Source organism: Ovis aries, chromosome 14 (genome assembly GCF_016772045.2).
Source record: "Ovis aries strain OAR_USU_Benz2616 breed Rambouillet chromosome 14, ARS-UI_Ramb_v3.0, whole genome shotgun sequence".
Taxonomy (NCBI): domain Eukaryota; kingdom Metazoa; phylum Chordata; class Mammalia; order Artiodactyla; family Bovidae; genus Ovis; species Ovis aries.
The window spans coordinates 14535678-14561724 of record NC_056067.1 but is presented as its reverse complement, the minus strand read 5'-3'; the positions used below and the strand labels follow the sequence as shown (position 1 = coordinate 14561724).

Below are 26047 nucleotides of genomic sequence, written 5' to 3'. Positions count from 1 at the left end.
CCAGGGATCGAACCTGCATTGCAGGCAGATTCTTTACTATCTGGGCTATAGGGATAACCAGATGAAGGATTAAGAAGCTAATTAACTTGTTCAAGGTTTCACAGGCGTAAGAGCTGAGCAGGGTTTTAAACCCAGAAAGCCTGATTCAAGAGTTTGTGCTCTGGGGAGCAGTATGGTTCAGTTCAGCAACCTGGCTGAGTCTTTTTTCCCATTAGAGAAGACAGCTTTTGGCATCACAAGAATTCTCCCAGACTGATAACACGTACACTTTGAATGCATATAAAAATAATATTTATTAACTTAAGATTGTACCATATATGGATTTATTCAAACCAAGAGATTTACACAAAAACTTAAGTAAAATCTTTAGACTCCATTCAGCCTGAATTTCATATTATGGATAGGGCAGACGACTACCTTTTGCTTTAAACAAAACAAAAAAGCAAAATGGCTTCAATTACATTTTGCAGAGTGCAGACCTGTGGGGAGCCCAGGCTGAGTCAACCAGGCACTGTGGTTGATCTAATGAATTTGCTGCCCATTATCAGAGCCATCCTGCTGAGCCCCAAGGCTGGCTTCTTTGCTGTTAAGAATAGGATCTTTGTTTTAAAAGTTTACAAAAATTTCCAAAGTCCTCATATTTTCCTTGAGGTGGCAGGTGCACTGCTGGTTTGCAGTACAAGTTAGTCTGGAAGCTGAAATCACTGTGTTGCAGCCTTCTGTGCTCTGGCAGCATTTTCCAAAATGTTCCTTTTCCATTCTTCATAATCTTGTGTCAGATCTTCACCTTTCTGCGGTTTATGTAGGGTCTCTACTACATTCTCTATTTCTACGAGAGAAAAAGTTTTTTTTAATGTTTCAAACTCCTTATGTTATAAATGAGTAAGAAAGAAGCGAGCTTATTTACTTTAAAATGTCTATCTTAATTAAGGTAACAGGGAATAAGATACTACAATGAAAAATGGAAACAGAAGTTAACACATCAGTTTTTCACTCTCCCTTATACTCCAAGCAGTTCAAGACTTCTTGATGATAGTTAACATTTATCAAGCCTTGAACCAAGCACGTTAATTGTATTATCTCAGTCTTCACCACAATTCTATGAAATAGGTGCTAACATTAATCATATTTTATAGATTAGGAAATTGAGGTTCACAGAGCCAGTAGGTGATAAAGCAGGATTTGAATCTAAACAGTTTGTCTTCAGATATATTATTTTTCTTCTATTTTTTTAAATTTAAATATTAAGAAAAAACTTTTTACAGTGTTGTGTTGATTTCTGCCATACAACAATGCAAATCAGTCATAATTGTACATACATTCCCTCCCTTCCCTAGCCTCCCTCCTCTCCCCCCATCCCATCCCTCCAGGTCATCACAGAACACCAGACTGAGCTTCCTGGGCTACACAGCAACTTCTTTCCAGCTATCCATCTTACATCTGATAGTGTACATATGTTGATGTTACTTTCTCCACTCGTCCTACTCTCTCCCTCCCTGACTATGTCCTCTACATCTGTGTCTCCAATCCTTCCCTGCAAGGCTCATCAATCATATTTCTAGATTCCATATATATGCTTTAAAATGACATCACCAACTCGATGGACTTGAGTTTGAGTAAGCGCCAGGAGTTGGTGATGGACAGGGAAGCCTGGTGTGCTGCAGTCCATGGGGTTGCAAAGAGTCAGACATGACTGAGTGACTGACCTGATACTATATTTGTTTTTCTCTGACTTAGTTCACTCTGTATAACAGGCTCTAGGTTCATCCACCTCACAAGTGACTCAAATGTGTACTTTTTCATGGCTGAGTAATATTCCATTGCATGTATATATGTGTGTATATATATATATACACACACACCACATCTTTATTCATCTGTCGATGGGCATCTAAGTTGCTTCCATGTCCTAGCTATTGTAAACAATGCTCCTATCAACATTGGGGTACATGTGCCTCATTCAATTATGGTTTTCTCAGAGGAGCATATGCCCAATAGTGGGGCTGCTGGGTCATATGGTAGATTTATTCATGGCTTTTTAAGGAATCACCATACTATTCTCCATAACGGCTGTATCAGTTTACAGCCCCACCAACAGTGTAGGATTCCCTTTTCTCCACACCCACGCTACCATTTATTATCTGTAGATTTTTTGATGATGGCCATTCTGACTAGTAGGAGGTGATACCTCATTGAAGTTTTGATTCCCTGGTGGCTCAGATGGTAAAGAATCTGCCTACAATGTGGGAGACCCGGCTTCATCCCTGGGTTGGGAAGATCCCCTGGAGGAGGAAATGGCCGCTCACTTCAGTACTCTTACCTGGAGAATCCCATGGACAGAGGAGACTGGTGGGCTACAGTCCAGGGGGTCAAACAGAGTTGGACACAACTGAGCAACTAACACTTTCTTTCTTCTAATAGTTAGTGATATTGAGCATCTTTTCATGTGTTTATTGGCCCATCAGATATATTCTTAATGACACAGTACTTGTGTAAACTACTGCTTGAAAAACTGGTATTATCAATGATTAACTGACAGGATTTAGCTAAAATCTGACTGTTTTTAAATGTAGTTGATTTACAATGTTGTGATAGTTTCTGGTGTACAACGAAGTGATTCAGTTACACACACACACACGTATATATATATACACTTTTCCATTATGGCTTATCACAGGACACTGAATATAGTTCCCTACTATACCTGCTATACATTAGGACCTTGTTGTTTATCCATCCTTTATATATAGTTTGCATCTGATAGTCACAAACTCCCAATCCAACCCTCTCCTGCACCCCTTTCCCCTTGGCAACCACAAGTCTGTTCTCTATGTCTGTAAGTCTGTCTGTTTCATAAATAAATTCGTTTGTGTCATATTTTAGACTCCATCTATAAAGGACATATCATTGGTATTTGTCTGACTTATTTTGTTTAGTATGATAATTTCTAGGTCCATCCATCTTGCTACAAATGTAGAATCTGACTCTTGTTAAGGCAAGCTGCTACAGCAGCAAAGGGCTATTCACTGCATTAAATCCATCGCACACTAATCCTGTTGTACAAACTTCGATTTTCGTCTAGTATTAACACGCCTCACCCTTTGCTGAAGGTTCAATCACTGTCTTCTTTTTCTTCCGGGGTGGAGCAGCTGAATCTCCAGGTTCTCCTTTGGGGGGGGGAAAAAAAAAAAAATATATATATATATATATATATATATCTATCTCATCTGAGTTCATTTTTCTCCAATTTTTAATTTCAGTTTTGGGGTATATTTTGGATCAGAAATAAAAATTAGATATCGCAAATGGCCAAATACTAGGATAAGGAGAAGGGGAATTATCTTGCTATCTTTTCTTTGGCTTTTCTTGTCAGATTTCGAAAGGGAGAATCTACTCTCTGGGCATGAATTTACGGAATTACAGCATTTATTGTTGTTTTTAGTTATTAAGCTAAATAAACAGCTATTAAGCTATTTATTTGAAAACAAACTAATTTTGCTAGTAAAATAAACAGTAATTTTCTTACTAAAAATTGATCTCACCTATAGTAAACAGAAAGGAGCTAGTCTGCAAGTTTGACACTTACTCCTTGGGAGAAAAGTTATGACCAACCTAGATAGTATATTGAAAAGCAGAGACATTACTTTGCCAACAAAGGTCCGGCTAGTCAAGGCTATGGTTTTTCCAGTGGTCATGTATGGATGTGAGAGTTGGACTATGAAGAAAGCTGAGTGACGAAGAATTGATGCTTTTGAACTGTGGTGTTGGAGAAGACTCCTGAGAGTCCCTTGGACTGCAAGGAGATCCAACCAGTCCATTCTGAAGGAGATCAGCCCTGGGTGTTCTTTGGAAGGAATGATGCTAAAGCTGAAACTCCAGTACTTTGGCCATCACATGCAAAGAGTTGACTCATTGGAAAAGACTCTGATGCTGGGAAGGATTGGGGGCAGGAGGAGAAGGGGACGACAGAGGATGAGATGGCTGGATGGCATCACTGACTCAATGGACGTGAGTCTGACTAAACTCCGGGAGTTGCTGATGGACAGGGAGGCCTGGCGTGCTGCGATTCATTGGGTCACAAAGAGTTGGACACAACTGAGCAGCTGAACTGAACTGATAGTAAATAGAAAGGAGCTAGTTTGCAGGTTTGAAAATATTTAACTTTTACCAGCAGGTTTACATTTTCAAGTGACACATTCCTGAAACATGGAATGAATTACTCACTGTCGATCTGCTGCCCAATCTTTTCTAACTGTTTACAGAGTCGATCAAATATGGCCTTTTTTACTCCAGATGTGGCTGCCATTTTATTTCTGTCCACCTTTACCTTTAGAATCCTACAAAAGAATTTGATAAATTGCTGTTCTTAAGATCAGTACTGTTATCTTTTTTGGCCAACCAGTTATCAACTTATTTCCTTTCCACTCAGGCTTTATGAAGAGCTCCCATCTGTTTAATTTTCCCTTTACTTCACACATATATCATTAGCTAAAAATCATGTAAACTTACCTTTTAAAGCTATTTATTTAGTTATTCATTGTACTGCGAGAATTACAATATATACGTTATCTGTTATGTACCAAACAGGACACATGAAAGACATCTACTGTAGCGCTTCATGCCTTATAGAACTCTTTCTAGTAAATCTCAGATATTAACTGATTTGCTGAGTGGCAATTACAGCATGTTAAAATATTTAATTCACTTTAACACAAGAGGCTTATATTTATGCTACTACAGGAATATAAACCACTCTCACCTCCAAAAACTTCCTCCCTAATAACAATTCACAACCACCACTAATGAAAAATACAAAGTGAGCTTCTTATTTCAGATAACAGACCTATTTGAATCTTTTTTTGCTCAGTGAAACTTGGTTTCAAAAGTAAATCTGTCCATATTGTTTTCTATAATAGCCATGTTCCTTCCATATAGTTGTATTGAATTAAAGGGCATTTTCTATTAAGGCCAATTAATCACTAATAGTAGCTAATGGAGCCAAACACATCAAAATTAGTGGTTAGGTAGTAAAAAACCTATTGTCTAACAGCCAACTAATTTTGTTTTCTGAGGAGTTTTCTAGCAAGATAAAACAAGACAACTTTAGATGAAGACAGCAATTACTAATATTTCTAGGGTAACATTTCAGTCAGTATACATATAGATAACCCCAAAGATTCAAATTAAGAATTTATTATTGAACTGTTTTATAAATTACTTGAAAAAGAGTTGTAATCAACAATTCAAAAATGTGACTGGAAAATCACAACTAAATGCTATTTTAATGACAGATTTCATGATTTTAAAAAGGCAGACTCCGAAATCAGATTACCCAGCTTATATATTGGCAAGCAGCCTTCAGGCAACACTAATTCCTAGCTGTCAGATCTGTTGTGGGATAAACTGAGACTCGGGTCACTTGGCCACTACTGTTATTTAGGAAAATATGCTTTGAGTTGAAATCAACTAAATTAGAAGTATTCTTTGGGAATGAGAAATTTATTTATAAATTATAGACTTTCCTGAATGGTAAAAGGAACACTTACTTGCAAGCTGAAAGCAGGGCAGCAGTGGTGAAAAGCGGCCTGGATAAGTCAAGATCCACCTGCTGTGTTTGTGGAAGACTGGACTCATAGCTGAGTAAAAGCAGTGTTCGCAGAGTTATTTGTTAGAAAATATTGTTTCAAAGGGACTGAAAATACAAATACAAACTCATAAATGTGTCACTTAAATGTAAAAGAAATACATTCTGTCACTTCAGCATGTTAATTGTTTTTTAAACTGAAAATTACCAGGACATTGGATACTTTCAATTTATGTATCAGTACTGAGTTTTAATTACATGCCTCATACCTTTGCAGTATCTCTGAAGCCAAGTTCACTGCTTCTGTGCAGCTAAACTGTACTGCTAAGTCTCTTATTCCAATATTTGAGTTCAGGCCCAATAAACACTCAAACGATTTAAGACAACTCTGATACATCTTCTTGTTCAAGCCAGAAAGTTTAATTAAGTAAGCCTTTGAAAGGAAAAAGAAATGAATCATAAAAATCTTAAGTGCTCCATATTAGTACCTTTAACACTTGTTTAATAAGTCAGCTTTTCAAGATTAATTATTTCTGTGGCAAGTCACTCTACCTAAAGGTTTAGCTTCATTTACTCAAAATCAGTAACCATGTCAGACAAGTTAACTACTGCTTGCAATAGCTCATACCTATAGAAAGGCAGTCATGTCACATGTGTGTGCAGATAATTTAAAATACAACATAACACTACCAATGCCGAGCTGTGAACTAAAAAATGCGTGTGTGTGTGCACACGCATGCATGTGTGCACACTCAGTTGTGTCTGACTCTTTGAGGTCCCATGGACTGTAGCCAGGCCCATGGACTGCCAGGTTCCTCTGCCCATGTAATTTTCCAGGCAAGAATACTGGACTAAGGTACCATTTTCTACTCCAGGGAATCTTTCCAACCCAGGGAGAGAACCCGTGTCTCTTGTGCGTCCTGCACTGGCAGGTGGATTCTTTACCACTAGTGTCACGTGAGAAGTCCATGAATTTAAAAACAGAGAAGATATATATATGGTTACTTATTTTAACAAAGGTGCCAATTTGTAATCCATTGGAAAAACGAAGGAGCGAAGTAGTGGGAGTGGCGTGAGGAGGGTGAGTGTGTGCAAAAGGGACAGGAGACGGAGACTGGGAGAGAAACAGGAGGGACAACGACTGAGGGACACCAACTCTGCCTGGGGAAGAAAAGCTTAATAAACAATGTGCCAGCAAAGTGAGGTCATTTTAAGACAAACAGGAGCTTGCTAGAAGAGCATCCCAGGTTTAAAAAAAAAAGGCAGTGCATTTACAAAGTCAGTCATTAAGGTGCATGGCCTGTTAAGTAAGTGAATACTGTAGCTTGAGGTTAGCAGGGATCAAGAGAGGCTGGAGAGTTTGATGGTAATGGGGAGCCAACCCACTGGAAGTCAATGGTGTTTACAATGCCACCATTTTATCAGCGTAGCATATATGTGTGATAGGCACTGTGTTAGGAGTGCTACATATAGTACATTGTTTCTTCCTTACAATTATCCAGTGAAATCAGTTCAGTTCAGTCGCTCAGTCATGCCTGACTCTTTGCGACCCCATGAATCACAGCACGCCAGGCCTCCCTGTCCATCACCAACTTCTGGAGTTCACTCAGATTCACGTCCATGGAGTCAGTGATGCATCCAGCCATCTCATCCTCTGTCGTCCCCTTCTCCTCCTGCCCTCAATCCCTCCCAGCATCAAAGTCTTTTCCAATGAGTCAGCTCTTCGCATGAGGTGGCCAAAGTATTGGAGTTTCAGCTTTAGCATCATTCCTTCCAAAGAAATCCCAGGGCTGATCTCCTTCAGAATGGACTGGTTGGATCTCCTTGCAGTCCAAGGGACTCAAGAGTCTTCTCCAAATGGATACCTCTTACCCCACTTGATAGATGAGGAAACAAGAGACTCACAGAACTAGTAACTGGTGGTGCTGAGATCTGGTCTCAACATGTGAGTCTTGCCATAGCTTGGCTCTCAATCACTGTGACATTGGAAGAAAAATAATACAATGGTTTTAAAGTATGTGATTTAGGAGGATGATGCTAGTGGCAGTTTGATAGATGCCTTTGTATAAGGAAAGAAGTGCTCAGGGAAAGTACGTAGTAAAGAGTAAAGATATCATTGCAAAAAAGTTTCTCCAACTTGACACAATGGTTCTAAACTTCATCTAGAGTAACATATTCTACATATTCTAGATGAAAATTCTAAAACAGAGTTTAACAGGGGCTAGTACAACCAGAGATGAAAACATATGATTAAACTTCAGTGTCACACCAGAGTATTCAGACATTCACTGGGACCTACTTACCCTGTCCAAGGGGCACTTCATGCAGGAAGCTGCAAGGTCCAGGCACATGACTGCATTGCTGGTTTCTGTGGTTCGTGCAGACAGGCCAGCACACTTCACATGGGACAGTCGCAAGTACTCCTCCGCTTTCCTGAGCAACACATTCACTAAAACTCTTTCTTTTTCAGAAGTTTGCCCAATACTTTGGTAAGCAATAAATTCAGCCAGGTGGACTTCATTCTGACCCTAACTCTTATGCATGTTTTTTGGGGCTGGGAATGAAACTCACATCCTTTGAGAGAGGACAGGGTTCTACAAGACAGAACAAACCCCCTGACTCCGAACATCACTGTGCTCCAATCCTTTCAGGAAGAATTAAGTTCTTGAAATCCTTCAAAAAAGGCCAACCCTTCTTTCAGCCTTCCATTACTGGAACAAGCATGAACTATGGCAGACAGAGGCAGGCAGGTGAAACCAGGGTTCCTCCTTCCTTTAAATCAGTAGTTCTCAAACTTAATGTCTATGACAGTCACCTTGTAGCGTGTGAAAACAAGCCCCAAGTTTCTGATCGGTAGGCCTAGAATGGGGCCCAAGAATGTGCATTTCTACCAAGTGACAAGAAAATATTGATGCTGCTGGTCCAGGGACTACACTTTCAGAACCACTGTTCTAAATGATTAAGAGTGCAGAAGGCCATACTTCCTGTCTTTTAAGAAATGCTCCTTCCCTTCCCTCAACTAATCCACAGCCCAGGCACCCGGCCTAGCCCTGCCCTCCAGAGTTAAGTCCTGCACTCCACAGTTTAAAGTATTTAGAAATACTTTATTTCTAACCCTGGATCTTGCAAAGGCCCTTGCCATCTCCGGGCTTTTGTACAGTTTTCTGTGCCAGCTTGGGCTCTCTTCCCACATCTTCCCGTGGCTGGCAGCTTCTATCAATCGAGTCTCAGCGCAAACAGCAACCCCTCCGAGGCTTTCTGGAAAGTTTTTTTGTTTGTTTGTTTAAATTAAAAGCAGACACAGGCCACGGCTCCGCACACCAATCCTATTTCGTTTACTGCATGTCGTGGCCACCAGACACTGCCCTCCTTGGGTTCTGTATCCCGTCTGCCTCTGCCGTAAACGCACTCTCAGTAAGTTTCAGGGAAACGACCCAAGTTCTCCGCCTCTCTCCCTTTCCCACCACCGTGCATCTCACAATGCTAGCTGGTCCCAGGGGCCGCTCGCCCCTCCGGCCAGCTCACAGAGCCTATTGCCGGTAGGATTTTCTTGATGTAGAGCCTAAATTCTGCCTTTGCGCGGGAAAAGCATGGGGCCCCATTTGAGGAGGGCGCAGGGCTACTGGGGCGTGCGCAGCCGGACTCACCTCAGCACCTCCGGCTCGGCGATGCCCAGCCGCGGGGCTAAACGCCTGATCAGACCAGACTCCATGGCGCGGACTAGGACGACACCCACAGCTGAGACCAGACGAAACCCGCGCACTGATGCTGCGCTAGCCAATTAAGGCTGGGCCGCCCCCCCTCGCGGCACCTGGATTGGTTAGGACTAGAAGTTCCGACTGCCCCGCAAACCAATCCTGGCCATCCTTCTGCGCGTGCGCGCTGCGAGTACACACGTCAAGGCAAAAAGTGAATGTGCTGGGGTGGCTCCACTCACTCCACTCCTCCCTTCTGGAGAGACTCTAGTATTGCCTTTCTCTCCGGCTGCCCCTTCCTGCCGCCGAGAGCTTCCCCGGTACTCCGCACTGCCCCCGCCCTCTCACACATCGTGGAGAGATTGGCTGGCGCCTAGGTCCGTCAGTCCACCGTGAAGTGACAGGGACCAATAAATACGCGGGAGTTGGGGGACCAATCGAGAAGCCGTCTGATGGGTCCGAAGGCGGAGCTAGAGGGGGCGGGGCTTGGAGGGGCCGCAGAGTCACCTGACCGCGGGAGGCTCCGCGCGGGGTGGGTGCTTCAAGCTGCAGGCTTAGGGGAGTCGCCATGGTGAGTGCTGAGGGGCGGCGGGCCCCGGGCTGACCCTTTTCCTAGCCACTGCTCGCTCCCACCGTTTGGAACCATGCAGGCGGAGTCGGGGCCCAGCAGCCGGGTCGGGGCTAATACCAGCCAGGCTTGGCCTACGGGTTGGGGGGCAGGCCGGGGAAGGCCGCAGGCGGGCCGATCCGTGATCGGGGGCGCGGCGGCGCCTGGCCGTGGCCGTTGCTCTTTGAGGGGGTGTATTCGCTCCCTAGCTCTGAGAGTCAGTAAGGGCCTGCGAGCCCTCTGAGTGGAGTTCGCCACTGCCCCGCCTTGAGGGGATCTCTAGTGCTGGGTCTGGGCGTCTGGCTAGAACGGGGGCGTACGGAGGGCCTGAGGCGCAGAGGTTGCGTTGGGACCCGCCCAAAGGCTGCTCCCTTGCTGACGGTTCCACCTTTGTGCCTGGTAGTGCTTTCGTGTCCCTGTCTTGTGCAAGAAATACCTTCTGGAGGGTCCTTAATAGTGCCCGGGCCTTTTTTAGCCTCATAGGCCTCTTAGATTGCAGTATGTGTCAGAGAATTCTAGGGACTGGCTTAGGTGAATTTCCTGGAAGGACTCATACTATCTGATCTCCATTAATTCTGAGAGACAAAAAAGAGACTGCTTGTTTCCTTTAATATTTGTTCATTGGGCGCCCTGGCTCTTTTACTGACTTCCCCATTGATAAAATCCAGGTCTTTTACTTACTGGAAGGAGGCATTCTCCTTAGCGCCTCTCCATGCTGGCAGCAAATCGTGGTGTAGCTGTTGGCTGGTGAACTTGAACTTCCTCAAAATGTGAATCCTTGTGTCTAGTTTCCACAAAGGCAAGTTGTCACTTGCATTTTATTAGCGTTTGACATAGCCTGTACTGTATAAAGAATATTTTTGCATGTTGGTGTACAGTATGTCAGTTTTAGTTATCTCACTATTCAGTTTGTGTAGACAGGCTTCTGAAAACCTGTAAGCCTGGAAACAGGCTGCACTTTAAATGCACTAATGCCAAAAGCAAAATGTTTGACATATATTGCTTTCATATAATGTGATGCTGTACGAGGTGATTCTGCTTATTTCTCTGAATTCTTATTTGGGAATTGATATAAGAATGGTGCAAAAATTAAACTAGCATTTGTCTGTTTCTCAGCATTTATGGATTGACATTTATAGTGTTTGTAATAAAAAAGCACCTACTTGAGGATCTCTTATATATCCCCGTTCTGTGCGTGAGGAACCAGTTTGGAACAGTGAAGGAGACACCCTGTATTGTCCTCACGAATTTTACTGGGAAAGAAAACTTGAGTAGTAGTCTTGTCACAACCACTGTCTCTGACTTGGGCAAATCACTCATTCTTCTTTGAGTCTCCTTTTTGCATCTGAAAACAAATGTTCCCCTTTTGGCCCTTCCCAATTCTAAAATCTAGGGTTCAGTTCAATTTATCATGCATCTTGTGTGTCTTTTATGTCATGCACTGTGCTGGACACTGAAAACATAGCCCATGCTTTCAAAGAACTGAAGAGTCTAGCAGAAGACATGCTTATGGAACTTAATGTAGTACAGTCTGAGTACTGAGGACAGTCCATCAGTTCAGTGCTGTGGGACCATGAAAGGAGAGAAGGTTCTGGGGAGTATGGGAAAGATTACAGGAAGTAACATGTGAACTGAGATTCTGAGGACTGTGAGTAGGAATTTTCTAGGTGGAGATGAACGTGTATTGCTAGTAGATAAAGCTGGGGGAAGTAAATGGTTGTGGTGTGTGCCATCATAGGATTCCTGGGGAAATTTATTGGTAAATGAAATTGGAGGTGCCGGTATTAAAATATATTTTTGGATGTTCCATTCCTTCATCGTGCTTAGTTCTCCCTACTTCAGTTGCTATTTTGTGTCTTACCGTCATTTTAAAAATAGTATTTTCATTAACATAGTGAAATTCTGTATCTTTGTGAGATGTGTTATTTTCATTTTGTAGTTGATTAACATTGCATTGTTTGATTACATCTATGTTGAAAACATCTATATGAGTGGAGAGATCGACAAGTCTCTAGGATGGTTGTAGATAATTGCTGGTATCTATGGGGAATATAATAATGATGGGAACACTTAGGTGGATTGCTTATTACTAAGTGCTAAGCAATTTTCAAGCTTTATCAGTGTCATTTCACTTTATTACTCATAACAATGATACAAGTGTTTCTATTATCCTTGTTTGCTGCAAGAGGAAATGAAAGCACATTGTTTGAATGGGAACTAGTTTTATAAGTGATATGTTCATAGTGACCGTTGTTTTCTCTGCACCTTTTAACTGTAGAGTTGTGAGGGCTATTTGGCTTGAATGTGTGGGCTAAAAGGGGCCTAATCACAAATATTAATTTGATCTTGGCTCTAGTGTTTCCATTTTTCTCTGATATATATAACTGCTATGTACAGAGTCATTTGTAAATGACTTTTATGAGTGAGGGGTCATTGGTTACCTAATTTGTGTATAGTGAAATCATGTTCATGTTAAACTGACTTGCTCAGTCCCATACTTGGCAGGAAGGGCATCTAGATGTTCCTTTAGAATAGCCAGCTGCATTGTCTTACGAGTAACATGTAAAAGTACATTTCTTTATTATAGCTTTATCTCTTTATTTTCTACATTTTGTATACATGCTTTTCTATTAATTTTAAACCCAGTTGGTACAAAATAGAAAAATTTTGCTAATTGGCCTACAGATTACTGAGTCTAGTCAGTTCTATACAAATATTTTTGAATTGTTTGTAATCTGTTTATAGGGCTTCCCAGATGGCTCAGTGATAAAGAATCCACCTGCTAATGCAGGAGACACAGTGCAGAACCTGTGTTTGGGTTTGCTCCCTGGGTTGGGAAGATCCCCTGGAGAAGGAAATGGCAACCCACTCCAGTATTCTTGCCTGGAGAATCCCATGGACAGAGGAGCCAGAGGGACTACAGTCCATGGGGTGGCAAAGAACTGGACATGATTTAGAGACTGAGCATGAACCCAGCCTTTTTATAACCACGCTTTTATTTGCCATATAATTTATACACAGTAGCCAAAATGTAGTACTTTATACCCAAATATTCACCAGCAGATGAATGGATAAATAAAATGGTATATACACACAATGGAATATTATTTAACCTCAAAAAGAAGGAAATTTTGGATCTCCCTGGTGATCTAGTGGTTAAGAATGTGGTTAAGAATTTGCCTGCCAATGCAGGGGACACAGGTTCGATTCCTGCTCTGGGAAGATTGCCACATCTTCCACATGTCCCTGGGCGGCTAAGCCGAGAGCCCTAGAACCCGTAGTCTTCAATAAGAGAGAAGCACCACAAGTAGAGAGTCGCCCCCATTTGCCAATTCCCCTTATATGAGGTCCTAGAGAAGTCAAGCACTTAGACAAAGAAAGTGGTAGTTGCCTAGGGCGGGAGTGGGGGGGGATGGGAAGTTACTGTTTATTGCTCACAGAGTTTCCTTTTGGAAAGGTGAAAAAGCTCTGGAGATAGATGGTGGCAGTGGCTGTACAACAGTGTGAACGTACTTAATGCTGCCGAACTGCACTCTTAAAAATGATGAAAATGGCAAATTTTTACCACAATAAAAATGTGTATATTTTACCACAATAAAAATTTTATAACATACACATTTCTAATGTGTATGTTTTATCACAATAAAAATTTCTGGTTATCTCAAAGCTGGCTTTCTGAACCTAGTGAAATCCGTTGATTGTAATAATTGTTAAATCTATTGCATCCAGAGATAAGGAGCCAAAAAACCCAAACTGTTGCTTGGTCTCAGAGAACTAGCCCATGATGAACAGTGAATTTCATTAAGTCAGAACCCTTAAATGCACATGCTCCTTGTCAGCATTTTACACCATTAGTTTTGTTGTGTGAGTTAGTGTTCAGCATAAAAGATATTGAACTTTTTCTTTGATATTTATTTATGCTTATGAAGAAGTATGCCCTAGGGAAACTCAGTTTCAAAACATTTTTACCACCCAAAAAGGAAACCCTGTACTCATTAAGCAGTTACTCATCCACTCTCCCTCCTGGTAACCACCAGTCTGCTTTCTGTTTCTATGGATGATTTTCCTATTCTGGATGCAAATATACCTCATTTTATTGTGCTTTGCTTTACTGGATTTTTTTTCCCCCCAGAATTGAAACTTTGTGGCAATCCTGCATCTAGCAAGTCTTTCTGGTGCCATTTTTCTAACAGCATTTGCTCACTTTGTGTTTTTCTGTCACATTTTGGTAATTCTCACAGTATTTCATACTTTTCCATTATCATGTTTGTTATGGTGATCAGTTGTGATTGTTTTAGGTGACACAATCTGTACTTACGTAAGTCTGCAAACTTACGTAAGTGTGTGTATTCTCACTGCCCCCTGACCAGCTCTTCTCCATTACTCTCCCTTTTCTTGAGCCTCCCAGTTCCCCGAGGTACAAGAGTATCTTGAAATTAAGCCAGTTAATTGCCCTACAGTAGTCTCTTAAGTCGGAGAAGGCGATGGCACCCCACTCCAGTACTCTTGTCTGGAAAATCCCATGGACGGAGGAGCCTGGTAGGCTGCAGTCCATGGGGCCTCGAAGAGTCGGACATGACTGAGCGACTTCACTTTCACTTTTCACTTTCATGCATTGGAGAAGGAAATGGCAACCCACTCCAGTGTTCTTGCCTGGAGAATTCCAGGGACGGGGGAGCCTGGTGGGCTGCCGTCTATGGGGTCGCACAGAGTCGGACACGACTGAAGCGACTTAGCAGCAGAAGCAGCAGTCTCTTAAGTGTTCAAATGAAAGGAAGAGTTGAAAGCGTTCAAGTGAAATCAAAAGCTAGAAATGATTAAACTCAGTGAGGAAGACATGTCAAAAGCTTAGCCTCTTGTACCAAACAGTTAGCCAAGTTGTAAATGTAAAGGAAAAGTTACTGAAGGGAATTAAAAGTGCTACTCCAGTGAACACATGAATGAAAGGAAGGTGAAACTGCCTTACGGTTGATAAGGAGAAAGTTTTAGTGGTCTGGGTAGATGATCAAACCAGCCATCACATTTTCTTTAGCCAAAGCCTAATTCAGAGCAAGGCCCTCTCCAGTTCCGTGAAGGCCAAGAGAGGTAAGAAAGCTGCATAAGAAAAGTTTGAAGTTAGCAGAAGTTGGTTAAGGTATATATAAAGAAGCCATCTTCATACCATAAGAATGCAAGGTGAAGCTGCAAATGCTGATGCAGATGCTGTAACAAGTTACCTAGCAGATCTGGATAAGATAATTAATAACGGTGGCTACACTAAGCAAGGATTTTCCTTGTAGACGAAACAGCCTTCTTTTGGAAGACGATACCATGTAGGACTTTCACAGCCAGAGAGAAGTCAATGTCTGTCTTCAGGAACAGGCTGACTTGTTAGGGGCCAGTGCAGCTGATGACTAAGTTGAAGCCAGTATTCATTTACTATTCCTAAAATCCTAGGGTCCTTATGAAGTATGGGCCTGTGCCCATAAATGGAAAAGCAAAGCCTGGATGACAGCACATCTGTTTACAACATCGTTTAGTGAATGTTTTAAGCTCACTGTTGAGACCTGTTGCTCAGAAAAGAAAGAATTGCTTTCAAAATATTAATAATCACTGATTACGTACCTAACACCCAAGAGTTCTGATGGAGACATACAGTGAGATGAATATTGTTTTCCTGCTAGCTAACACAACATCCATTCTGTAGCCCACAGATCAGGAGTTATTTTGAATTTCAAGTCTTATTATTTAAGAAATACATCTCAGGGATTTCTCTGGTGGTCCAGTGGCTAAGACTCGGCATTCCCAGTGAGGGGGCCCAGTTCCATCCCTGGTCAGGGAACTAAATCTCACATGCCACAGCTAAAAGTTCACATTGCCACAGCTAAAGATCCCGCATGCTGCTACAGAGATTGAAGATCCCACATGCCGCAACTAAAACCCAGTGCAGCCAAATAAAAAGACTTCAGAAGGCTGTAGCTGCTGCAGATAATAATTCCTTTGATGGATCTAGGCAAATTGAAAGCCTTCTGGAAAGGATTCACCATTCTGAAAGCTATTAAAAACGTTTGTGATTCAAGGGAAGAGGTCAAAAAAATCAATATACACAGGAGTTTGGAAGAAGTGGATTCCAGTCCTCATGGATGACCTTGGTTGGTTGAAGACTTCAGTGGAGGAAGTAACTGAAGATGTGGTGGAAGTAACAAGAGAACTAGAATCAGAAGTGGAGCCTAAAGATGTGACTGTTTAAAGATGTGAATTGCCAAATCTCCTGATCTAACTTCAACAGATGAAGAGTTGCTTTGTATGAATGAGTAAAGTGGTTTCTTGAATTGAACTCCACCCCAGTGAAGATGTTGTAAAGACTGTTGAAAATGGCAGCACAGGATTCAGAATATTACGTAAACTTAGTGAATGCAGCAGGGCAGTTTGAGGGGCTTCCCAGGTGGCACAGTGGTAAAGAATCCACCTGCCAGTGTAGGAGATGCAAGAGAGGCAGGTTTGATCCCTGGTTTGGAAAGATTCCCTAGAGGAGGAAATGGCAACCCACTCCAATATTCTTGCCTGGAAAATCTCATGGACAGAGGAGCCCGACAGGCTACAGTCCAACGAGTTGGACATGACTGAGCTACTGAGCACACAGAGTTTGAGAGAACTGACTCCAATTTGGGAAGCTCTCTTTGGAAGGAATGATGCTAAAGCTGAAACTCCAGTACTTTGGCCACCTCATGCGAAGAGTTGACTCATTGGAAAAGACTCTGATGCTGGGAGGGATTGGGGGCAGGAGGAAAAGGGGACAACAGAGGATGAGATGGCTGGATGGCATCACTGACTCGATGGATGTGAGTTTGGGTGAACTCGGAATTGGTGATGGACAGGGAGGCCTGGCATGCTGCAATTCATGGGGTCGCAAAGAGTCGGACACGACTGAACTGAACTGAACCATGGGTAAAATGGTATCAGACTATCACATGCTACAGAGAAATCATTCGTGAAAGAGCAAGCCAGTCCATGAGGCAGACTTTATTATTGTCTTATTTTAAGAAATTGCCACAGGCCTCCATGACTTTCAGCAGCCATCAACATCAAAGTGAGACCCTGCACCAGCACAAATTTGCTGAACGCTCAGATGATGGTTAGCAGTTTTTAGCAATAAGTTATTTTTAAATTAAGGCGTATATATTATTTACTTAGACATAATGCTGTTGCAGACTTAATAGACTACAGTGTAAACATATGAAACTGAAAAATTTATGTGACTCAGTTTATTGCAGTATTGCTTTTCTGCTGTGGTCTGGACCTGAACGTGCAGCATCTCTGAGCTATGCCTTAATTTCATATCAGTGGAGTCACACAATGTGTGGTCTTCCATGTCTGATTTCTTTTACTTAAATAACCTTTTTGTAGTTCACATAGCATCTATCAATACTTCACTCCCTATGATTGAGTAATATTCCTTATATGTATATAACATAATTTGTTTATCCATTCATCTGTTGATTCTTTAGTTGCTTTTTATTAAAAACATCTAAAACCAGCTTGCTTATTCAGACTGAACATTTATGAAGCATCCATTATATGTCTGGCAATGTGTTGGGTTCCAAGGATATAAAAATAGCCATCATTTATAGTTATAATGTGCTCACTGCTGTAGCAGAAGTGTAAACAGTGTTTATTCAACATAAGGAATGGAGTGGTTAATTCTGTTCACAGGTAGATCTAATTCATTTTGCAAGGAAATTTTTCTGATGGCAAAAAGAAGACTGTACAGATGTATTTTGTCCATTATAACTGTAGCTATCTGTAATTGAAATGGTACGGTAGATCCTTGAGGGAGTGTACTCTTCATGGTGTTCTACTACAAGTCACAGTCAACAGTTTTAGCTATTTTATTTCTAAGCTGTTTAGTCCCTCATTATATATTGCCTAAGAGGATAAGTGTTCTCGTAAACTAGTTCCTTGGTCTTCCTAAGAATAGACTAAGATGCAGATGAAAGGTAGTTTAGGAAAAAAGGAAGCTTTTAGAGATTTGGGTTAGACTACTTAACCACCACAGATTGGTTATGTTCTAGGTGGATTTAGAGTGTATTAGCAGAGCATAGGCTCCGGAGAAGGCAATGGCACCCCACTCCAGTACTCCTGCCTGGAAAATCCCATGGACAGAGGAGCCTGGTAGGCTGCAGTCCATGGGGTCACTAGGAGTCGGACACGACTAAGCGACTTCACTTTCACTTTTCACTTTCATGCATTGGAGAAGGAAATGGCAACCCACTCCAGTGTTCTTGCCTGGAGAATCCCAGGAACGGGGGAGCCTGGTGGGCTGCCATCTGTGGGGTCGCACAGAGTCGGACACGACTGAAGTGACTTAGCAGCAGCAGCAGAGCATAGGCAGCCATAAACCACCACCTTCTATTTCTTTGAAGACAACCTACTACAGGAATGTTGAGTCAGTTTCTGAGAAGAAATTCTCTGTATCTGTTAGTTTTCTCCTTCAGCAGTCTATGCTATTAACTTCAGTAACGGCACAGCTCTCTGTTCAGTTGTCAAAAATTGATAAATGAGTCTTGAGATGTAGAACTGGAATGAACCTTATGTGAAAGCTTTGTAAATGTAAACTATTGCTGGACCTATAAAAAAAACAGATTTGCTTGACGAGAGTTCTAATGACACATTAATGGGAGATTTAAAAAATTTTTTTTAGCCTACAACACAGCAGTCACCGCAGGATGAGCAGGAAAAACTCCTGGATGAAGCCATACAGGCTGTGAAGGTCCAGTCATTCCAGATGAAGAGATGCCTGGTAAGAAGGACAGTGTGAGAGGCACAGTTGTAATCTGCGTGTTCCTGGGAATATTAGGCTGTGTTTTCTAAAGCCTGTCGCACTACTGCTCTGGTAACCCTAATAATATTCAGCCTCAGCTCCCTCAGGCGCTATGTGGAGCAATTTCAGTAGATAGCCCTGTTGAAATATTTTATTTACCTTTATATTTGTGGTTTGAAATTGTCTGTCTTCCCTACCAGAATTTAAGCTCCATGAGGATGGGAGACCTTGCCTTCTATTTACACATCACTGTATTATCTCCATACCCTATCTGACCTGAATTACTGGCCTCATCAGTTCTATACCTCAAACCTGAGGAGTACTTGACATATAATAGTTGCTTAATAAATACTGGTTTTAAACGCTTTCAATTTGAATTGTTCAGCCTTTCCCCTCTATCTTGAAGGCTTTTATTTCTGTCCTGAACAGATACATTTTTTTTGCAAGAACTACCTTAAAAACTATACTTAATTATCATATTCTGAAAGAGTAGATTGTGTAGAAACTATAGATTCTCTGGATAAAATTTAAGAAATGGAACCAAATAGGCTGGTACGTAAATCATAAGTTGCTGTATTGATGATGATGATGATATCTTGCCTTCGTAAAGTGTCTTAGAGTTTCTAAAGCTTAGTAATAATATGCTCTTTTAACCAGTTGTTTCTATTGTATTGTTTTTCTTGCAAACCAGTTTGTAAAAACAAAACTGGAGTGGAGAAAATGGGTGGTATGGAGCTTGCTATTGCTTGCTTTTATCTCTTTCTGTGTATGAACAGTGTTTCTGTATCTAAAGGAATTGTCTATGTTTATGTCTTAAGTGGGGCATATGGACATTGTGAGGAGAAAAGCATACTTAAAGAGTAGTCATTCCAGACGTCTCTGAAGAGTGTTTAACCTATGACCAAGCCAGTCAGAATAGTAACTTTCTTTCAAAAGAATCAGTATGCCAGTTTTCTTGCTTAAAGGTAAAAGATAAATTAATGGAGCTATAGTTTCATAGTTGCCAGGATTGTAAAGATTTGAGTTATTGCCAGGAAGCTTGTGGTCCTAGATAAATGAGATTTGCTAAGCTTTGCAGCCTGGTGAGGAATTACGTTATCTTACTCTTTTCAGGAAAGTGAAGGCAAGGTGAAATTAAACTCGATTTTTATGTGATTAAAATAATTTAGGTGCTCTGTACTTTCAGAACTGCGTAATAGATCCTTGATTAAAGTTTGTATAGCCAAGTTAAATGTTTATTTAAATTAAGCATTCTCACCAATACTCTTGGTTTTTCTGTAGGACAAAAACAAGCTTATGGATGCTCTGAAACATGCTTCTAATATGCTTGGTGAACTGCGGACTTCTATGTTATCACCAAAGAGCTACTATGAACTTTGTATCTTTTGAAAGTTGAAGAACATTTTGATCATACTATTTTCTTGATAAGGCTTATTTTGTTTGTTCCCTAGGTTTTTTGGAAGTTGTATTATTTCTCATTGTCTTGATCAAATAGTACTTCTCCCTGCAAATGTGCTGAGAAGAGTATCAGAAACCCGTTTTTTGTGCTTACACTTCTTTATGTGGCTTGTTGTTTTATCTCAGTTTTCAGACTACTCATGAAGGATATTGGAAGTATTAAGCAAATGGTTTTTAACGCTAAGATTTTGTCAAGCTGGACTCTGAAATGTAAAGGATATCAATGATTTGCCATTTCAAAACCCTGAAGTAGTTTCACAGGCAATCTTATTTTTATTGTTTTGCTTTACCAGACATCTTTAAAACCCCTTAAAGTCAGGAAAGCCCAGAATTTAAACATGCTTTCTTACATGACTAACATTTAGGAAATTTGCCTGTTATAGGAGTTCCCTGGTGGTTTAGTGGTTAGAATTCTGGGCTTTCACTGCCATGGCCCAGTTTCAATCCTTAGCTGAGGAGTTAAGATCCCACAAGCTATGGGGCATGCCCCCTGCCCCCAATAAATAAAGAAAAAACTAAGAAATTTGCGCAATTTAATGAGTCCAACAAGTTGCAGAGTCAGCGTTCTTAGGATGACTCAGCTCTAAATCCTTAATGATAATTAAAAGATATGGCTATTTCTGATGAACTGCACTACCTGGAAGTTTACCTGACAGATGAATTTGCTAAAGGAAGAAAAGTGGCAGATCTCTATGAACTTGTACAGTATGCCGGAAACATCATCCCAAGGCTGTAAGTTACTAAGATTCTGCCTGCTTTTATATCTGCATTTCCCACTTTGCGTTGCTGCTGCTAAGTCGCTTCAGTTGTGTCTGACTCTGTGCGACCCCATAGATGGTAACCCACCAGGCTCCCCCGTCCCTGGGATTCTCCAGGCAAGAACACTGGAGTGGGTTGCCATTTCCTTATTAAGATTCTGCGGGCTTTTATATCTGCATTTCACACTTTGTGTTACATCCTTTAAAATCAGTGGGCTTAAGGTTATTTAGTTTCTTAACGAATAGCGGTTAACATTTTGATAGTGATTTTTTAAGGCTGTGAAGTATAAATAACTATTTATTATAGATTATTGAGGAACTTTGAAAATAGAAAAAAATGGACATATTCTAATTTCTTGACTACTAGAAAAGTTAATACCATGACAGTTATGAGTCCTAATGTGTTTAAAGGTGATATTATAAATAAATGGAAGGGGGTCAGTAAGCAGTTATATTTTAAATTAGATGATATTTTCTTTATTGCATAGGAGAAAACCTGCTTCCTGTCTTGTTTATTTCATATTTGTATATATTGTGTTTGAATATAGTCAAATTCTTGAGTATTTTATTTCTAATCAAATGTTGCCTCATTCTTCTAGTTATCTGTTGATCACAGTTGGAGTTGTATATGTCAAGTCATTTCCTCAGTCCAGGAAAGATATTTTGAAAGATTTGGTAGAAATGTGCCGTGGTGTGCAACATCCCTTGAGAGGTCTATTTCTTCGAAATTATCTACTTCAGTGTACCAGAAACATCTTACCTGATGAAGGGGAGCCAACAGAGTAAGTGGTTTTCTTTCTTGATTTAGGTGTAGTATTTTTATTGTTGTTGTTGTAAAACGTATAAAAAGTATAGAAAAGTATATAGAAGAAAATAAATATCGGTAATTCTCCTACCCAGAGTCAGCCACTGGTAGCATTTTGTGTATAGATTTCCTTTGAGACACAGTACATGTGATGTGATATAAAATGTACTGTTATAAAAATTATGTGTAGATTATTAGAACCTTTTTAAATTTAGCATAATTGAGAGCATTTTTCCATTCCATCAGATACTCTTTGAAAGTACAACTTTTTAAATGAGTTACAGTTTGAAAATTGTATTTGTGATAAAATAACGAAGTATGTTTAACTTTTTTTATGAGCTAGCCAGTTTTCATATTGTTTCTTGAATGTCTTATCAGTTTTTGTAATTTAGGAACTTCTAGTTACCCCAGCGGAGAAGGCAATGGCACCCCACTCCAGTACTCTTGCCTGGAAAATCCCATGGATGGAGGAGCCTGGTGGGCTGCAGTCCATGGGGTCGCAAAGAGTCGGAGACGACTGAGTGACTTCACTTTCACTTTTCACTTTTATGCATTGGAGAAGGAAATGGCAACCCACTCCAGTGTTCTTGCCTGGAGAATCCCAGGGACGGGAGCCTGGTGGGCTGCCATCTCTGGGGTCGCACAGAGTTGGACACAACTGAAGCGACTTAGCAGCAGCAGCAGCAAGTACCCCAGAGTATAAGAGATTTTAATTATCTGTGCACACAGATATTAAGATATTAACTCCAGAACAGGACGGGGGACAGGGGGAAGCCATTCAGAGAGAGCTGTGTCTTATGCAACCAGTATTCTAGCATCCAAGTCTGTTGTGCTTTTATCCCACAAAGATGGCAGATGGTCTTTATCCAGTTGGGTGAACTATTCACATGACAAGTTCCCTTGATTGGGGAACTTATTTCCCTTTTTAAAAAGTTTCTTTATTCATTTATTTCTACTATGTATATTTTAGTTGTTTTTAGTATATCTGCATCATTTCCTTTTTAAAAGAAAAGCTATAATAAAACTTTAACCATGCATATGACAAAAATTTAAGTGGTGTAGAAAAGATAAAAATTTAACAGTGTGAAGATGGTGAGGGTATTTGCTGTGTTATTATTTGATTCAGTTTTGACTATTAATTTAGTAATCAGCAAAAAGTTTTGAAAATTACTAAGTTCCCCATCTTAGGAAATGTAAAAATAAGCAAGAAATACTTGGTCTTTTACCTTACAGAGCTTACAAAGTTGATAGTTCAATTGCAAACATAAAATACTCAATAATAAAATGAGTTAACAGTGACATGTGTCAATTTTTTAAGGCTTTTTGAATTAATGGAATATAATTCCAAGAACAAGTTTAGTTGGCCCAGGAAAAGGAGTGGTTAAATTGCTTCAGTTGTATCGGACTTTTCATGACTCCATGGGCTGTAGCCTGCCAGGATTCTCTGTCCGTGGGATTCTCCAGCAAAAATACTGGAATGGAATGCCATGCCCTCTTCCGGGGCATCCTCCCAACCCAGGGATCGAACCCACATCTCTTAGATTTTGGGTTCTTTATCACTAGTGCCACCTGGGAAGCCCCAAAAGGAGTGAGGGGGGCATTTTGTCCCTCTAAACTTGAGCTGTGTCCTCTGCCTGATACTCTTTTCTCTCTTCCTCTTGAAATTGAGCACTAAGACAGTGTAGTTGAAGATGTCTTTCATGAAGCGTTTGGTGTATTAAAGAGGTAAGAAGGAAATGCACAAAGAAGAGAAATAGTAGTAAATTAAATACTGTGTATAAAGATTTTTCCAACTGTTTCTTTGCAGTGAAGAAACAACTGGTGATATCAGTGATTCCATGGATTTTGTCCTACTCAACTTTGCAGAAATGAACAAGCTCTGGGTTCGAATGCAGCATCAGGGACATAGCCGAGATAGAGAAAAAAGAGAACGAGAAAGACAAGAACTGAGAATTTTAGTGGGAACAAATTTGGTGCGCCTTAGTCAGTTGGAAGGTGTAAATGTGGAACGTTACAAACAGGTTTATATCTTTTTACTTCTCATCTTTTCTTATGAGATATATAAAGTCTGATTTTTGAAATTGAAATATTTTAAAAATAATATTGCATTGAAAACTGTTGATCAAAGAAGACTTAAATAAACTAAAAGACATATTTGAGTCTGTGTTTGTGGATTGGAAGACTCAGTATTATCGTTATCAAGATACCAGTTTTCTTTACACTGAGATTTATTTTACTATAGATTTACTCTAAAGCTACAATAAAGTAATGTGATATTGGTGAAAGGGTAAATGCATGTATCAGTGGAAAATAAATCAGGAATTAGCGAACCTTTTCTTTAAAGGACCAAATAGTACTTATTTTTTGGTTTTACAAGCCATATAGTTTGCAGCTGTTAAATTCTGCCAGTGTAGTGCAAAAGCAGCCGAAGATAATGTGGAAACAATATACAAAAATGGTCATTAAACTAGATTTGCTTACCCCTAGAAGAGATGATCCAGAATAGACTCACGTGTACATAATCAATTATTGTTGATAAGGGTGCAAAGGCAAATTTTCAGCAAGTGATTCTGAAACAATTGGACATCTGTATGCAAACCAAGCCTCTGAATTGTAACCCATTCTCATAGTATGCAGAGGAACTCAAAAAAATTGATCAAAGTCATAAGTGTGAAATTTGCAACTGAAATTTCTAGAAGAAAGCACAAAGGAAGTCTTTATAACTTTGGATTAGGTAAGCTTTCTTAGGACACAAAAAGTACAAATCATAAAAAACACCAATGAAATGGACTTTGACTTTTACAAAATAGAAATCCAGAATTTTTTTATTTAAACATTCTTCTGTAAAATTTTACAGTTTAGTCTAGAAGTATGGATCAGGAAAACCTAAAATATATTTTTAAGTTAGTAGTTCAAATATGTTACTGGAGGAGTGACTTAAGATTTTGAAAATAATTCTTTAATTCTTAAAATCTTTTTCTTCTTTCAGATTGTTTTGACCGGCATATTAGAGCAAGTGGTGAATTGCAGAGATGCTTTGGCTCAGGAATATCTCATGGAGTGCATTATTCAGGTAGGTGAGAACATTTCAGGTTTTTAAAGAACTCATTTTTTATTTCATTAATTTTCTTTGTGTTTTTGGGAAGAAAATCTTGATCAAAGAGAGATTAAGCTTTCCTAAATAAATCCTTTTTTCCTGTTAATATAATAACATGGTCTTTGTATTAATGGGTTTTTCCTCCCAAAATGTAGGAAAGAGTAACCTCCAAGTTGTTTAGGTGTCATTAGTTTTAGTTTAATTGTAGATGTACTTTGGTTAACAGAATATTTCTTTCTGGGGTTATGTTTAGAGAGGCTTGAAAGTGATGTATTTGCACTTGCTTGTATAATGTTAAAATGGTCTTTTTTCCCCCCACAAATATGAGCTTTAAATATTAAGTCCAGAATATAGTAGAAAATGCTTTTACTAATTGATTTTTGCTAGTTGATTTTAGTAATAATTGATTATCATTTGATTTTCAGGTTTTCCCTGATGAATTCCACCTTCAAACTTTGAATCCTTTTCTTCGGGCCTGTGCTGAGTTACACCAAAATGTAAATGTGAAAAACATAATCATTGCTTTAATTGATAGGTAAGAGTTTCCCGTAATGAAGGGCAGATGTTCTGACTTTTGAATAGTGAATTTAAAACTTTTTTGTGAATTCTTTTTTACATTTTTATTAATGATTTTGATTTAGTTACATTAGTTCTGTAAGTCTGAGTATCTACTAAATACTTGTCTGGCTTACTCATGAGAGAAGTTTAGCTCTTAATTGAACAGAAGGCATGGAGATAATATTTTTTTAATCTATGCATTTAATTGGTGTTTAAAGACATTATACAGTCCCAACATTTAAGTTTTATAAATCCAATTATCACCAAAGAGCAAACCTCGTGTTTTACAATGATGAAAGTTATCTTTCAGAGGGAAACAATTTGATCTGGAGTCTTTATCAAGTAGACGTAAATATAGATGATTAAGAGTGTTCAAGTAATCACTCTGTTCCTGCATTTTTTTAAAGAAGAGTTTTCAAGTACTAAAAATATTAGTAAATCCCCAATATGTTTAAATAATATTTCTTTAGCCTTTGGTCTTGGTTAAATGTATAAAACTTGGCCTTTGATATAGCTTTAATGAGTGCCTGCTGGGTACCAGTACATAGTATGTGTCCTGCTTGTGAGCATACACTCATTGACATTATGAAACCAGAAACCCAAGTGAAGATTTATTTCTGCAAATATTTTTATTGTGTTTTAAATATCTAAGTTATTAGTTTTAAAGTCAATTTATATAGCTGAA

At 39.9% G+C, this 26047-nt stretch overlaps 2 protein-coding genes across 4 annotated transcripts in view; one reads left to right on the top strand and one right to left on the bottom strand.

Annotated features, from left to right (window-relative positions):
* Positions 1-274: 274 nt before the first annotated feature.
* On the bottom strand, positions 275-9306 carry ORC6 (origin recognition complex subunit 6). Of its 2 annotated transcripts, none has more exons than XM_027977796.2 (7): positions 9232-9306; positions 7888-8033; positions 5854-6017; positions 5547-5636; positions 4225-4337; positions 3099-3167; positions 275-829 (listed from the first exon to the last, which is right to left on the bottom strand). In XM_027977796.2, the coding sequence occupies exons 2-7, from the start codon at positions 7933-7935 to the stop codon at positions 702-704; spliced, it is 612 nt and encodes a 203-aa protein (XP_027833597.1). In that variant the 5' UTR covers positions 7936-8033; positions 9232-9306; the 3' UTR covers positions 275-701. The 2 variants fall into 2 exon arrangements, with proteins under 2 accessions (XP_027833597.1, XP_004015016.2); XM_004014967.4 differs by having other exon boundaries at positions 7888-8017.
* Positions 9307-9788: 482 nt separating this feature from the next.
* Positions 9789-26047, top strand: part of VPS35 (VPS35 retromer complex component) — a 29086-nt gene continuing 12827 nt past the window's right edge. Inside the window, exons 1-8 of one of the 2 annotated variants that reach the window (XM_004014966.5) lie at positions 9789-9850; positions 18567-18665; positions 19968-20064; positions 20753-20876; positions 21502-21684; positions 23515-23728; positions 24697-24780; positions 25230-25339. In XM_004014966.5, coding sequence (XP_004015015.2) covers positions 9848-9850; positions 18567-18665; positions 19968-20064; positions 20753-20876; positions 21502-21684; positions 23515-23728; positions 24697-24780; positions 25230-25339 — 914 coding nt within the window. In that variant the 5' untranslated portion in view covers positions 9789-9847. Of the gene's footprint in view, positions 10686-18566; positions 18666-19967; positions 20065-20752; positions 20877-21501; positions 21685-23514; positions 23729-24696; positions 24781-25229; positions 25340-26047 lie in introns of both variants that reach the window. The other variant, XM_042231575.1, reaches the window with a different exon arrangement.

Bases quoted from the DNA above. Each gene is read 5' to 3' on its own strand.
- ORC6 (XM_004014967.4), bottom strand. From the start codon at position 9,296: ATGGAGTCTGGTCTGATCAGGCGTTTAGCCCCGCGGCTGGGCATCGCC. The intron at 6,018-7,887 runs GTAAGTAGGTCC...TTCCTTTCAAAG, and splicing joins TGAAGTGCCCCTTGGACAGG to GCTTACTTAATTAAACTTTC. The intron at 830-3,098 runs GTGAGGCGTGTT...TTTCTCTCGTAG, and splicing joins GATTGAACCTTCAGCAAAGG to AAATAGAGAATGTAGTAGAG.